Source organism: Borostomias antarcticus (assembly GCF_949987555.1).
Source record: "Borostomias antarcticus genome assembly, chromosome: 8".
Taxonomy (NCBI): domain Eukaryota; kingdom Metazoa; phylum Chordata; class Actinopteri; order Stomiiformes; family Stomiidae; genus Borostomias; species Borostomias antarcticus.
The window spans coordinates 31,215,754-31,231,375 of record NC_140241.1 but is presented as its reverse complement, the minus strand read 5'-3'; the positions used below and the strand labels follow the sequence as shown (position 1 = coordinate 31,231,375).

General features: G+C 49.5%; 1 protein-coding gene across 1 annotated transcript in view; it reads right to left on the bottom strand.

Moving 5' to 3' along the window:
• Positions 1–1,451: 1,451 nt before the first annotated feature.
• Positions 1,452–15,622, bottom strand: part of map3k1 (mitogen-activated protein kinase kinase kinase 1, E3 ubiquitin protein ligase) — a gene marked incomplete at its 5' end in the record, with an annotated part of 46,004 nt that continues 31,833 nt past the window's right edge. The window contains 10 exons of the mRNA XM_084442179.1: positions 1,452–3,991; positions 4,310–4,441; positions 7,340–7,482; positions 7,833–7,964; positions 8,523–8,685; positions 9,513–9,665; positions 9,868–11,248; positions 12,477–12,675; positions 12,878–12,969; positions 13,202–13,323. Of these exons, the coding sequence (XP_084298305.1) occupies positions 3,842–3,991; positions 4,310–4,441; positions 7,340–7,482; positions 7,833–7,964; positions 8,523–8,685; positions 9,513–9,665; positions 9,868–11,248; positions 12,477–12,675; positions 12,878–12,969; positions 13,202–13,323 (2,667 nt within the window). The 3' untranslated portion in view covers positions 1,452–3,841. The remainder of the gene's footprint in view (positions 3,992–4,309; positions 4,442–7,339; positions 7,483–7,832; positions 7,965–8,522; positions 8,686–9,512; positions 9,666–9,867; positions 11,249–12,476; positions 12,676–12,877; positions 12,970–13,201; positions 13,324–15,622) is intronic.

The following is a 15,622-nucleotide window of genomic DNA, read 5'->3' as shown; positions in this document are numbered from 1 at the left end:
GAGGAGGGAAGTTGTGTGGGAGAACTTGGGGTGGTTGAACACCAGACGAGCTACAGCTTTCTGGACAAGTTCTAGGGGTTTAATGGCTGATCCCGGGGCCCCAGCGAGGAGGGAGTTGCAGTAGTCCAGGCACCGCGGTAAAGATAGCATGACGTTTGATATTCGCGATATTCGTTTGACATTCACGGTCAAACACGGGTCCGATTCGCGGCACGATGAAGTTGTCTAATGACTCGCAGTTTACCAATGGGAATTTTCCAGTCCACCTTAAAAATACCATGACGCCACATTAGATCGCGTCTAGATCAAAAACCACATGAATTACACCGGTAAAACCTGTACTATATTATCAAGTAGACATCAGGGGCTCATTATAATGCAGTTTCAGATTTGTGAAACCTTTATCCTATTTGTGAAAGCCAGAAAAAGAAGATTTCACTCTTTTTTCTCCATTTAGACCACATTAGACCAGGTCCAGATCAAAAACCACATGACTTACACTCGTCAAACCTGTACTATATTATGATCTGGACCTGGTCTAATGGTCTAAATGGAGAAAAAGAGTGAAATCGCCATTTTTCTTGCTTTCACAAATAGGACAACGTTTTCACAAATCTAAAACTGCATTATAATAAGCCCCTGATGTCTACTTGATAATCTAGTACAGGTTTGACAGGTGTAAGTCATGTGGTTTTTGATCTGGACCTGGTCTAATGTGGTCTATATCGAGAAAAAAGAGTGAAATCGCCCTTTTTTTGGCTTTCACAAATAGCATAAAGGTTTCACAAATCTGAAACTGCATTATAATGACCCCCTGATGTCTACTTGATAATCTAGCACAGGTTTGGCAGGTGTAAATCATGTGGTTTTTGATTAAACATGATTAAATCAGGATTAAAAGAAAACTACCCAAGATGCCACGGGTTCTATGCTACACAGTGGTAGTAGACCCCCTCCTGGTCTGACTCGTGGAGTTTTACGAGATTCTGATGTGCCATTTCAAAATAAAAGCCTTCTAAAGTATCAAAAATGGCTTGAATCAGGATTTTTTTTTGCATAGCCTACCATTCCATATTTCATACATGTTGCCAGGAGGTCTTTTTGTGGGCCCAAATACATCACCTAAAAGGCAGTGTTACATTAGATATCAGCCAAAGTCTGAAAGTAAGAGTTTTCTACAAATGTTATACGAAATTATTTTTCAGTTAAGTGAATTATAGATGTAATATTTTTAATTGTATTCCGAGTGGGCAGCAGCCAGCAGGTAGGTATGCAGTTAAGTGTTAGGCCAATAACCAAGAGGTTGCTGGTTAAAATATCCAACATGAAAAATACATCAATGTGCCCTTGAGCAAAGTACTTGAACCCAATGCTCCTGCACTCGATAAGAAAATGTAAAAATGTGTTGACAAAATGACAGAACGAAAACCTTTTCCCAATTTTTTGTTTATTTACTATAAAGACAAAACACCAAAATAAGTCAAATTTATACTATAAAATGCTTCAAATGGGGTAAAAATTTTCATAATTAAAATATCTTGATATATTTTAATTTACAGGATATAGCTTAAGCCAATTTCAGTTGTCTTAGCCCAGAGATTTCATGAGTTTATTTGCACGATAAAGGTGCTAATATAAGTTAGCCCTTAAGCCCTGGAAATCTTTGAAGAAGAGATCAATAACAAATAATAGTCAAAAAAGAATATATATTTATATATTGAGAAAGTGAACTTTGGTAGAAGAGACTCTATAGGACACCTGAGGTAGTAGAGACTGGAATAAAACAGCAATAGACGTTCTTTACAAATAAAAAAGTACCACCAAGTGACACGAGAAACGGTTACAATTTCACACAATTTCAGTCCAGCTCAGATCCAAAAAGGACATAAGAGTACATCACATCAGCATAAAATAAGAAAATAAAACACATAGACCAGCAAGCTGGTTGAGACACAGGTGGATATAGAAGGATTCAGAAGGCATTGAGATTGGTAAGAATTATCGACATTACAAATTGAAGTAATACTGATTAGCTTTTATGAATTTGACAGAATCTGATTTATCTTCCAGTATAAAAAAGACAGAGTGCATAATCTTAAAGCTTTTAAAAAGACATCGAGAAGTAAGATAAGAAAAATAACCCGAAGCAGGAACAAAAAAAAAACAAAAAAAAAGTATTTTATGGAAAATAGTGTAGTATAAAAATACAGTCAAGTACAATAAATTTAGCTACCAAACTTCACATTTATTTACATTTAACTCTTCAAGCTTGATCGGCTTGTACTCCATATAAAGAAATAGGATTTTTCATTAAATAAACTAATTTTATCTTTAAAAATATTTAGAAATTGTCTCAACCCTTGCCGTGATTAGTCTCAAGGGATTCCAAATAAGTAGCAATCAAAGGCATATTCTGTATTTTATAAGGTTAAATTTGGAGATCAATCTTTGTCATAATTATCATCCTTTTACTTTCTTAACTGATTACAACCAGAACAACAACACTTGAAGAGTTATAGTTCATACAAGTAACACAATTTAGGAACATGCTTGCAAATTCTAATCAAAAAAAGAGATGAGTTGATTTAAAAAATGTTTACAAGCAGAAAGGTCTGCCATGATTTCCCTCCACCAGCATTTATATTCATTATATAGAAAATCCTCAATGGAAAATAGAAGAGAAAACCTCAGATGTACACAAATTCTCATAACATAAATCCAAAAATAGTTCTCAGATCACAAGTTGATTAGGAGCATAACATTCTACAAGGAACAGCACCATAAGAATGGTAGATCAATAATGAACATAGCGGTTTTTGAATGTAAGGACACAGCTTCATTTTGAGGGCTCATCGGTGAAAAATAGACAGAAAAATAAAATATGCGCAATGCACATGGCTCAAATGTAACAGCGAGGGGTACAAGGCCCACACGTTATTTTTATGGTGGTGCCTGACATTAAAACGCTTTTCCGAAACCTTACGTTGATACTCAACAAATCTCTAGGGATAGCTTTGAAAGACAGTAACACCCAAAAAGCTAAGAAACTTATTATTTATATAATCACTTCATAGAGTGGGATTTTTCATCTCTTAAAAAAACTCCAAAAACAATTGAGACAAATACCGGCATTACAAGCATTCACATTCAGCGTTATGCTAGCCAAAGTAGCAACATTTCTTAGATATATCACCGTTCCCTGAAACACTTAAGTCATCTTAATGATTATTCAACTAAGCTTTATGGCCCGACAGTAAAATGCACATCTTTAAAAGGCATCTGTGTAGAAAAGCAGTATGCACAAAAAATCAACCAATTACAACAAATAACTTTTCATTCTGCCTGCCTTCTACACATAGGATAAAAACAAAAAAAGTCTTAAATTCAGGTGCAGACTTAACATAACAGTGATATAAACCATTGTCTTCCGTTTGCTGTTTTAATGATATTTTTTTTCACAGGGATTCAAATGTAAATAATTTCTCCAAACCTTCGCAGCGATGCAAAATGGCTACAAAAGTGCTGAAGGAACCATTTTCTTACTGAAACAGAACCTCGATAAACAGATCAATGACAGACTACAGTATACCGACATGGCACTTCGGAGAAGGCACCGTTTTTGTAGTAGAGCTTTTGCAACTTGCTTTTTTGCATTTTGTGCGAAGGTACAGCAGTTTGCGACCATGGTGAGGGAGAGGGGGGACCCGTCCACATTTGAACAGGGAGGATCCTGTGGGGAGGGAGGTGAGGACTGGTCGGTAGCAGTGAGGAGGGCAGGCTGGCTGGGCCTTCAGTAGTATTTCCGTGCGGACGATTTGGAGGGGTGGGTAAGGTGTGGGGGCTACCAGCTGAGGCGGTAGACGGGGTGCTTGAGGAGTTCCCTGGAGGGGGGTCTGTCGGTGGGCTGCAGCTCCAGACATCGCAGGGTGACGTCCCTCAGGCCCGGGGACAGCTGGGGGGGGATGGAGGGAGCCGTGGTGGCGCTCGCGATCTGGAGGATGGAGAGAGGGAAGGAAGAGTCATTACAGACAAAGGGATTTATAACAGCCACTAGAGGCACTCAATCAGAAACATGGATTTCCAATTATACTAATAAACAGAGTATGGTGCTGAATGAGAGCTCCCTCATGGTGGTTGTTCCAGAGCGTGCCGATGGGGACCACTGACTCGTAATGCTCAAACAATTCAATTTCAGAAAATTGCTTTGAAAACATGGGAATGTAAAGTTACAGTGCGTTTCAGGACTGGAAGATACAGAATTGACATGCAACATCATGCCACATCTCTCTTCCTCATAGCAACACAGTACCTTGAAGATGAGGGCCAGGTGGTTGGAGTGCTTCTCTGCATTCCAGGGGGGCTTGGCGCAGGACATCTCGATGATGGCACATCCCACGCTCCACACGTCACAGCTACGGCCATACTGCTGGCCCCGCAACACCTACACAACACAACACACAACACACAATATACACACGTCACAGCTACGGCCATACTGCTGGCCCCGCAACACCTACACAACACAACACACAACACACAATATACACACGTCACAGCTACGGCCATACTGCTGGCCCCGCAACACCTACACAACACAACACACAACACAACACACCAGCTCTTCAGGGCCTCAAATCACAACCTTTTAGTTTTAGTTACTGTTCCTCTAGAGCTTGGAATGAGTTTCAAGATACGATCAAACTGGACGTCTCCAGTCTCCTTGGGAAGTTTTAGAAATACAGTAGGACCCCACTCATCCGAACTTTAGAGATCCGAACCTCCCGGTCTACCGGACAGGCTTAAAAAACGTTTTTTTTTTTTTTTGCCTGCTATCTGGTTACTGGTGGGATTTTCATTACAGTACTGTACCCTACTGTGAATAAAAACAGAACTGTATGTAGACCTTTAGTTGCCTGTAGGCTGTAACCTACTGTCACATTTAATTTCTTTGTTACTTTAATGTCGAGCGCAAAACGCAAACGAGTCTGCTGCGCGAGAGCTGCATTCCTTGGTAGCCAGAAAGCGCGTCAGCAACCTGAAGCAGAGGAGCATCGAGTCATTTTTCGTTCCCAGTTAATGGACCTCAGGAACACAGACGTGTTGTAAGCATGTAGATTAGCCTACTAGACCTACTGTATTTGTTAAATAATAGCCTACAGCCTAGGCCACGTTAGCCTACATCGGTTGTTTTAGAGACTTTCTTTTAGGCTACAATAGCCTAAGACACGACAACTTGTCTGTCATTTAATTTATTTATTTCTTGATTATCATTTGCTCTAATTGTTCTAATGTTGGGTTGTTTTTAGGCTATACCATGTTGTTCTGCGAATACAGTAGCCTATCGATGCAGCGTAGGCCTCATTTGAGAATAAAATAGGCTACTGTATTTGATCAAAGCATGCACTCAAGTGGAAATTTTGGTTTCCACTTGAGGTTTTGTGGTTCGGATAAGTGGGGTCCTAATGTATGTTAAATGAAATTGAGGCTGAGGTTTGTGCATGCTTTAAAATAAGATTGTTTATCAGTTATCAGTTTCATTCGTTTTATCAATTTTAATGTGTAAATGGATGATGTTTTATAAATTTTTATGTGTAAATGGATGATGTTTTATAAATTTTAATGTGTAAATGGATGCTGTCCTTGCAATTTTTTAATGTATAATTTATATTTTGTTTATGCTTTGTTTTGGGCACCATTGCAGGTTAGACCTGGTTTGTTTCATGGGCTCACCTAGTAAAAAGGTTAAATAAAAATTACATAAAAACAGTCAACACAATGGAATCACCACTAAGATAACTAACAGTAACTATAACCGGTGAGGGTTATGTGTTTCCTGAGTAAAATACAGTAATATTCTATCAATTTCAATCACACACACACACACACACACACACACACACACACACACACACACACACACACACACACACACACACACACACACACACACACACACACACACACACACACACACACACACACACACACACACACACACACACACAAAAGAATGCCAAACAACTTCACTGGGATAATGCCTGGGAATTCCACCACGTAAACCCACGCCTCCCCTGAACCCTGAACCTGCATATGGGTTTGAACTGAGAGAGAAGGACTCTACACAACCCTGAACCTGCATATGGGTTTGAGAGAGAAGGACTCTACACAACCCTGAACCTGCATATGGGTTTGAGAGAGAAGGACTCTACAGCAGCAGCCTCTATGGGGGAGAGAGTAGAGAGAGAGGAAGGAAGAGAGAAAAAGAGAGCGGCAGAGAAAGAGAGAGGGAAAGAGAGAAAGAGAGAGAGAGGCAGAGGAAGAGCGGGAGAGAGAGAAAGAGAGAGAGAGGCAGAGGAAGAGAGAGAGGGAGAGAAAGAGAGGCAGAGAAAGAGAGCGGGAGAGAGAAAGAGAGAGAGAGAGAGAGAGAGAGGCAGAGGAAGAGAGGGAGAAAGAGAGAAAGAGAGAGAGAGGCAGAGGAAGAGAGAGAGGGAGAGAAAGAGATGCAGAGAAAGAGAGCGGGAGAGAGAGAAAGAGAGGCAGAGGAAGAGAGAGAGGGAGAGAAAGAGAGGCAGAGAAAGAGAGCGGGAGAGAGAGAAAGAGAGAGAGAGGCAGAGGAAGAGAGGGAGAGAGAGAGAAAGAGAGGCAGAATGAGAGGGAGAGAGAGATCATGAGAGAGGTCTGATAATGAGCCAGGCTGCTGCTGGAGGAGGCCCCTGGCAGCTGAACTCCCTCCTAATTAAACAAGGTTGGCCACCACAATAACAAGGCATTAAGGGCCAGCGGCCATTGTGGCGCCTCTCAAAAGGGATTACAATTTTCTTTCATTTGGAGTTACTGAGAAATCTAAATCCACTTCAGTCAGTTCCCAAAGCGCCACACGTGACTCAATGCCCAGCATAAAGGCGGCTGGATTTCACCACAAAAAAAGCTTTGTCAGAAGCCAGTGACATTTAAAATGCCACCCTGAATTAGGAGGGGGGAAGGCAAGATTCCAGTCTCGGGAGTAATTTCCGTCTGTAGAGCTGTGATGTGTAGCTGTCTAAACTCAAACTCCACCACTTCCTGATCTAATCCACCGGATTGCAGGACGAGTGACATCCTTGGCTTCTCTATCATTTATCCATTCAAACCACAAGGAGGCGATTGTGTACAATCCAGTATGTCCTCTTCCAACAATGGCCTCCAGTCATACAGCACATCACAAAACAATGGGGGCCGTTTGGTCCTTTCTGTGGGGGGTTTGCTCATAGACAATGAACAGAGCAGAGTTAAGAGTTAATCTGCCTCTCTCTCTCTCTCTCTCTCTCTCTCTCTCTCTCTCTCTCTCTCTCACACCTACCTCGGGAGCCATGAAGGCGATGGTTCCCAGGAGCTGGCCCTGGAACTCCCCGGCGCCCGTGCCCTTGGACGCCAGCCTGGCAGCTGCCCCAAAGTCTGCTATCCGCAGCCTCTGCCCCGTGCTATCAATGAGCAGGTTGGCACCTAGGAGGAGGGGGGGGGGGGTTACTGAATGCTACAGCAAGAGAGGATGATCATGGTGAGGGGCGCAGTGCATCTATGTGCGTTTGTGTCAGGTGCCCAGAGCTAGTTACTCAAAAACCCCTCAAAATATCCCATGAAGGTGCGCATGTGTGTGTGTGTGTGTGTGTGTGTCCTGGCTAGTAAATAGAAAGGCCAATCTGCCTCATCCCTGAGCCCTGTGAGAGGCACCACAGTAGCTCTCCTGTGTGCCTCAGGACGGGCAAGGGTATGTGTGTGTGTGTGTGTGTGTGTGTGTGTGTGTGTGTGTGTGCGTGCGTATGTAGTGGAGTTGCAGTGACGCTGGCTTTCACCTTTGATGTCTCGGTGGATGATCTGGTTCTCGTGGAGGTAGGCCAGGCCGCGCAGCAGCTGCTCTGAGTAGTTGATGATCACGGCCTCCTTGAAGGCCCCGTACTTGTTCAGCAGGTGAGACACGCTGCCACCTGGACAGAGAACCGACCAATGGGTTGAGTTGTGGGGTTCGGCTGAAGGTTCGATATTCAACCTTGAATCTAAAGAACAAGGCTTGGTGGTACAACGTTTTGTTGTTGTTTGAAGTTCCTTCCTTCACAGAATGCAATTACTAGTCAATACTTGACTAGATATACAGTATTACTAGATATACAGTATTACAAGATATACAGTATGACTTCTCTATGTCATTATGTCCCAGATTTTTAAGTGTCATACTGTTTAAGTTGAATACATTCCTACAGAGAAGGAAAGCCTGAACGGGCAGCCGTATGGAGGGTTAGGGGTAGTGTAGTGTAGTATAGGGTTAGGGTTAGTGTTAGTATAGTATAGGGTTAGTGTTAGTGTAGTATAGGGTTAGTATAGTATAGGGTTAGGGTTAGTGTAGTGTAGTGTAGTGTAGTGTAGTATAGGGTTAGGGTTAGTGTAGTGTAGTATAGGGTTAGTGTAGTATAGGGTTAGGGTTAGTGTAGTATAGTCTGGATCAAAGCAGTGTTGTGGATATCGAGCCCCTCAAGCCGAAGCCTCACCCGCCATCCACTCCACGAAGAGGTTGTAGTTGTTCTTCTCGCAGGTGGCGCCCAGCATGCGGATGATGTTGGGGTGGTTGAGGTGGCTCATCATCCGGATCTCCTCCCTCAGGGCCTCCACCACCTCCTCCTGCTCCGAGGACGTGTTGCGCACGTACGTCACCTGCAGGGGGACAGAGGGGAGACGCACTCAGCGAGGGACACATGCGCACACTCCGTCTCTCTGTCTCACACACACACACACACACACACACTCCGTCTCTCTGTCTCACACACACACACACACACACACACACACACACACACACACACACACACACACACTCCGTCTCTCTGTCACACACACACACACACACACACACACACACACACACACACACACACACACACACACACACACACACACTCCGTCTCTCTGTCACACACACACACACACACACACTCCGTCTCTCTGTGTCACACACACACACTCCGTCTCTCTGTCACACACACACACACACACACTCCGTCTCTCTGTGTCACACACACACACTCCGTCTCTCTGTCACACACACACACACACACACACACACACACACACACACACACTCCGTCTCTCTGTCACACACACACACACACTGTCACACACACAAACACACACACACACTCCGTCTCTCTGTCACACACACACACACACACACACACACACACTCCGTCTCTCTGTCACACACACACACACACACACTCTGTCACACACACAAACACACACACACACTCCGTCTCTCTGTCACACACACACACTCACACTCCGTCTCTGTCACACACACACACTCACACTCCGTCTCTCTGTCACACACACACACACACACACACACTCGGAAGAGGGTGATTGGCCATCGAGGTCTGGTTGGGGGGCGAGGGGATGAGATACAGGCTGATGATCCTACATCCCCAGAGCGACGGCGCAGGGGGGCCCACCGGACGGGTGAAGCCTGGGAGATTGTTCCTCACCTGTTTGACGGCCATGAGGGTGCCGGTGCCCACGTCCTGGGCCTGGTAGCAGGAGGAGAAAGCCCCCAGGCCGATCTGCTGCCCCTTCAGCCACTCCGCCCCCTCCCGGTAGGGCTGCTTCGCTTTGGTATGGCCAGGCAGAGTCTCTGGGGTCTGTGGGGGGGGAAAGAGCGCAAACACGTCACTCCGCCGTCCGTTTCTGCCGCACGCGAACTTCCACCGTCGCCACAACGCGAGTTCTGGGTTGAGAACGAGAGCTGAGGTGTTACCGTGTCTATGAGCCCGAAGACCCCCTAACTACTGACAACATAATCAACAGCCACACTTCCTCTAGTTCAAGGGCTCTGCTACTCACGTCCACCTGGATGATGATGACGTCTTCGTCCTTGTCCACCTGCAGCTGGGGGATGATGGGCAGCGCATCCTGCGACTCGGACATGGCCATCACGACCGCCAGCGCCTCCTCCTCCTCCGCCTCCATCTTCTCCTTGCACTTCTGGTGCTGCGTCACGTCCTCCTTGTAGGTGCCCTGGCCCGGCCCGTCCGTCCTCTCTGGGGACAGCACGGCCACCTCCGAGCGGAAGGTGACGGTGGCGTCGCCGGCGGCGGGCATGGACGCCTCCAGCAGGTCCTCCATGGAGGAGTTGAGCTCTGCCGAGGCGTCCAGGCCGCGGAACTTGTCCTCCACGGGCGTGAAGCAGGTGTCCTCGCTGGGGATGAGCGTGGTGGCGCCCCCCATGGCCAGGTCCGGTCCTTCCGCCCCTCCGTGCAGGTCCAGCTTCAGGCCCCGCTTGGAGGCGGCGGAGGCGGGCGGGCCACAGAGGCCCTTGGCCCCCTCGGAGGAGGAGGAGGCGGGGTTGAGGGCGGGCCGGGAGGGCTTTGGTCTGTGGATCTGGCTGGAGGGGAGGGGCCGGGCCTGCGTGAAGCCTGGGGAGGGCAGCTGCTTGTCCGGGTCCTTGCCGGAGCTCTTCTGCTGGGGGAACCGGCGCGTGGCCCCCGGGGAGGAGGAGCAGGAGGGGGCGGAGCAGGAGGGGGCGGAGCCGGAGGCGGAGGCCAGCTTGCTGGGGATGAAGCTCGGAGGCCGGGCCTTGTGGCCGCCGTCGGGCCCGGGGAAGCAGGGGGGTGGGTGGGAGGCGGAGGGGAGGGTCTGATTGGACGAGGAGGAGGAAGGAGAGTTCAGGCATTGGCTGAGAGGCCTGCTGCGGGCTTGAACGGGGGGCTTTGGGTGATCGGCCGGGACTCCGACACACGCGGCGGCGGCGCCAGCCATATTGTGGTGGCCGGCGGCGGACATCGCCTTCAGACGCTCTGTTATGTCCTCCAGGCTCGCCCCGGCCCTCCCAGCGAAGCCGCGCCCCTTCCCGGCCGTCAGCTGGAGCGTGTGCGCCGGCGACGTGGTGGTCTCGGTGGCGCCGGGCGAGTTCTGCGGCGCCAGGGGCTCCGGGAAGGCGGCGGCCTCGCCTCGCTCCGAGCTCTCCGCGCTCTCCAGGCCCAGGTTGATGGCGTCCAGGATGTCCATCTCCTCGGCGATGGCGAGGAGGCGGCGCCGCATGCGGGCGTAGTGGGTGGAGCTGGTGACGCTGAGCATGTCCAGGAGCTTGACGAAGACGTGCGGCACGCGCGCCACCATGCGGGCGGCGCTCAGGAAGACGCGGCGGGAAAGCTTCCCCACCATGGAGTGGGAGTTGTCGATGGACTGCAGGGCGAAGCTGAGGAGAGGCAGCAGCTTCTGGTACCTGGAGGAGAGAGAGAGAGAGAGAGGGAGACAGAGAGAGAGAGAGAGAGAGAGAGAGAGAGACAGAGAGAGAGAGAGAGGGAGAGGGGGGGGGGCGTCCATTTTATCTCTGCACATGTCCTTCATATATATTGAAATTCACTGAAATTAAACATTGACTTTTCCCGGGAGACCTGTCATTGGGTAACCCTAACCCTAACCCTAACCCTGACCTGTCCATTCCAAGGTGGAAATGATCGTAAAAAAAAAAGCTATATTGGCTTTCTTGTTCAACTGTTTCTGCAGCGTCGCCGCATAAAATCCACAGAACAAATTGTGGCATCTATTGAGCAGCTACCACGTAAGGGTGAACTGTCTTTACAGTGCTTGCATAATTAGGGACAGCGCTGTGTAGTCTCATAATACGGTGGCCTTAGCTTTCCCAGCATGCAGAGTGACGGGGTGTGGTCATGGCCGTCAGGGCCTTCAGGGCCAAGGCTGCTGTGAGGGGTCAAAGCTCTCGGAGAAGGAGGGGGGGGGGGGGGGGGGGGGGGTCAAAGTATACATCCACACTAAACTATGAGACCACATTTGCAAGGCCGTTGCTGCTCTGCCTCCTGTAGTCTATTCAATAGGGGCTCTAAGCAACCACGGTTTTCAGGACCTCTACGCTGGCCGGAAATAGATCTGCTATGACGCCATCATCTGAAATAGATCTGCTATGATGCTATCATCTGAAATAGATCTGCTATGACGCTATCATCTGAAATAGATCTGCTATGACGCTATCATCTGAAATAGATCTGCTATGACGCTATGATCTGAAATAGATCTGCTATGACGCTATCATCTGAAATAGATCTGCTATGACGCTATCATCTGAAATAGATCTGCTATGACGCTATCGCCGTAGCGGCTAAAATCGTTAGGCAAACAGCCGAGCGAAGCGTCTCCGAGACCTTGTAGCCACTACGTGAAACAGGGGGTTTTGCCGTCGTAGAATCAGCTGCTACGGCAGGCAGGCAAAAGGAAACTGAAGGTGTTCCATCTCACCGCGTCGGCTCGGCTCGTGGCCTGACCCAGTCACCCTGACTACAGCCTACAGCTGGGAACAATCTTCACAACATGGACATCGTGAAAAAACTGAAACTTGAATTCATTTCTGTTCTGCGTGTCCAGAAAACAGGAAGTCCTAACTTATCAGAGGACAAACTGCAACCAGAAAGAGAGCCCCCCCCCCCCCCCCATACCTGTCCACCAGGGTCTGGGACTGGTGGCCGTCGCCCCCTCCTCCGGAGACGATGTGTGGGTAGAAGTCTGCGGGGAACTCCAGCAGGAGCCTGTCGATCAGACACAGCCGGCCCAGCAGGGCCTGCCAGTTGTTGGCCTCCGTCTGAGGGCCCAGGATGCAGTTCAGCACGTAGTCCACGCCGCCGACGCCAATGGAGCCTAGCGGGAGGAGAGCAGCAGGTGTTTAACGAGAACGTGGGAAGGGATTTTAAAAGTCAAAAGATGAACTGTCTGGTTGCAAGTTGAATGGTTTTGAATGGAGGAATTGTGACGAGTAATGAATGGAGAGTTTCCAGGTCTGAACTGCTAGTATGGTGAAAGTTAATGACAAGAGGGGAGGAAGGGACTTGTAGTTCTTTACCTGCTTTGAGGATCTCTCTGCCTACAGCCAACTCTCCCACTTGGCCTTTACACAGCTCCAGCAGGGTGGACACAGACAGCTGGCTGGTACGACTGAGGAAGCAGCACAGACAACTAAGACTCCATGGAATTGACATTTTTTAATTTGGAATTTTTGAAATAAAAAATAATTTAATCATTTGAGCACATCTGACCACAGAAATAAATACATGTAAACAAAATCAACTCTGCGCAGATGCCTTCTTCCAAGTGCCTGCTGTACCTTCCCCTCCCCAGCAGAGGGCAGTAGCTACACGCGGCCTCTGTCCCGGTCGAGTGTTCTTACCTGTTGGCGTCGGCGCACTTGACCAGGATGGTCTCGACCACGGGGCGCAGCAGCTGCTGCAGCCGCGAGCGCTCGGACGCCGAGTGGCAGGGCGTGTACACCAGCATGGCCCGCAGGGTCTTCTACAGGGGGGGACGGGGGGTCAGGCATGGCTCACAGTCCAACACAACACGCTACGCTTCCAGCCTTGTGTCTGGATCTTAAGGGGGGTGGGGGTGGGGGGGGGGGGGTTGGATGAGGTCATGACGAACATTGCACGGAAAATTAAGGCTTCACGCACGAGCAGCGAACATGATTTAATTGGGATAATAAGGAAATTTGATATTGGGTTCAATGTGAAACCGGGAGAAAAATAAATGAGTCCAGCGAGCTGCACGGGGCCGGGGGGGGGGGGGGGGGGGGGGGGGGGCCTTCCACAGCCTTACTGGACCCGGGGGGGGGGGGGGTCTTCCACAGCCTTACTGGACCCGGGGGGGGGGGGGGTCTTCCACAGCCTTACTGGACCCGGGGGGGGGGGGGGTCTTCCACAGCCTTACTGGACCCGGGGGGGGGGGGGGCCTTCCACAGCCTTACTGGACCCGGGGGGGGGGGGGGGTGGGGGTGGCCTTCCACAGCCTTACTGGACCCGGGGGGGGGGGGGGGCCTTCCACAGCCTTACTGGACCCGGGGGGGGGGGGGGGTGGGGGTGGCCTTCCACAGCCTTACTGGACCCGGGGGGGGGGGGGGCCTTCCACAGCCTTACTGGACCCGGGGGGGGGGGGGGGTGGGGGTGGCCTTCCACAGCCTTACTGGACAGAAAGGAAGGAGCTAAATCTCCATTTGCAAGAATGAGTGAGAAACACCCAAACTGCTGCTCCCTGACGCTGTGCTGCCCTCCGGGGTGAGCATGAGGGGGGGGGGGGGGTGAGCGTGAGGGGGGGGGGGTGGGGTGAGCGTGAGGGGGGGGGGGGGGCTCACACTTTGGACCCCGGCAAATTAGGGCCCGTCTATTCTGGTGTCGGTGCGGTTGCCTGGGCGAGAGCCCTCTACGGCCACAGCCCTAGCGGTGAGGTGAGGTGAGGGGGCGGTGGTGTCGGGGGGTTGAAGGCCCCCAGGAGAGGCGCGGAGGCGGGGGGGTGAGGGAGGAGTCAGGGAGACGGGCGTTTTGGGTCTGGTCCTCCCTGGAGAGGGAGGCGGGAGGGAGCAGGAGACGGGGTGGAGACAGTGTAGTGAGGAGGAGGAGGAGGAGGAGGAGGGGGAGGGAGGTGCTGTAGCCAGGAGAAGGGGCTGCTGGACTAACAGGCTGGTTCAGACTGACCCTGACTCCCACAGAGCAGGAGAGCGCGGGGGCCGGGGGCCGGGGGGGGGACTGATAGAGCGTTGCACTGGAACGCTGCCCAGAGAGCAATAGACTCAGAGCTCAGAGTCCTCTCTCTCTCTCTCTCTCTCTCTCTTTATCACCAGTTCTCTTTCACCCACCCACTCACTCTCTCTCTCTCTCTCTCTCCCCCCCCCCCCTCTCTCCCTCTCTCACTCCCAGCTCCATAACAGCTCCAGAGCTGACTCAGTCTCAGGGGGTCCCAGCACAGACAGATTGCATCGATAAAAACAAATCATTCTTCAGCGCAAACAGAACCTCAAGCGAACCAGGAGGGGCTGAGCAGTAATAACTCAATAACACAGCGGCGTTCTGCCTCCCTGGAAGAAGGCGCAGGTAGCGCGCACGCCGCTAAGCCACTTCGTCCGGAGATCCGAGTGAGCTTCTTAAAAAGCGTTTTTCGAATAAATGATTCAACTGAAGCTGGTACTCCTCCCACTACTGGTGGTGCTTGTGGTATTTTTAGCCCACCCTCCATCCGCCTTTGTCTTCACAGAAGAATACAGCAACACTGGAGTCTCTCTCTCTCTGTACTACATGTGCTGGAAACCCCCGAAAGGACAAAACTCGTCTTGTTTTTCATAAATGTCGAGCAAAGTGCCGCAGGGAAATGTCAAAATCCCAGAGGACTGCATTTAGGGGGGGGAAAGGCACCAAGAACTATTGTTCTGTCTTAGAGAAGAATAAATAGGTTAAAAAAAGAAAGACCTTTTTCTGCCCAGTCTGCCAGTGGAGATTCCCTGCTGCTTTTCAGACTTCCTGCTCTCAAATGGACTTTAAAACTTAGACTAGCTTGGCTTGTTGATAGAGTGAACTTTGGCCCGGGCAGGAGATAACTTCATCAATATTGGAGGGAAGGGGAGCCAAAGCGTGAAAGCTAGAATACTGCAGTGCTAACTAATCAACCTCCTAACACTGAACACATGATAACCGGCTAGTACTCTAGCGTTGAGTGATCCGTGCAATCTGAGGAAACCCATCCACACTCAGAATAGTCACTCAATGTACAGAGCGGTTTCCTGTGATCAAGGTTGAAGGAGGTTGAAGGGTTAATCAGGGTTTGC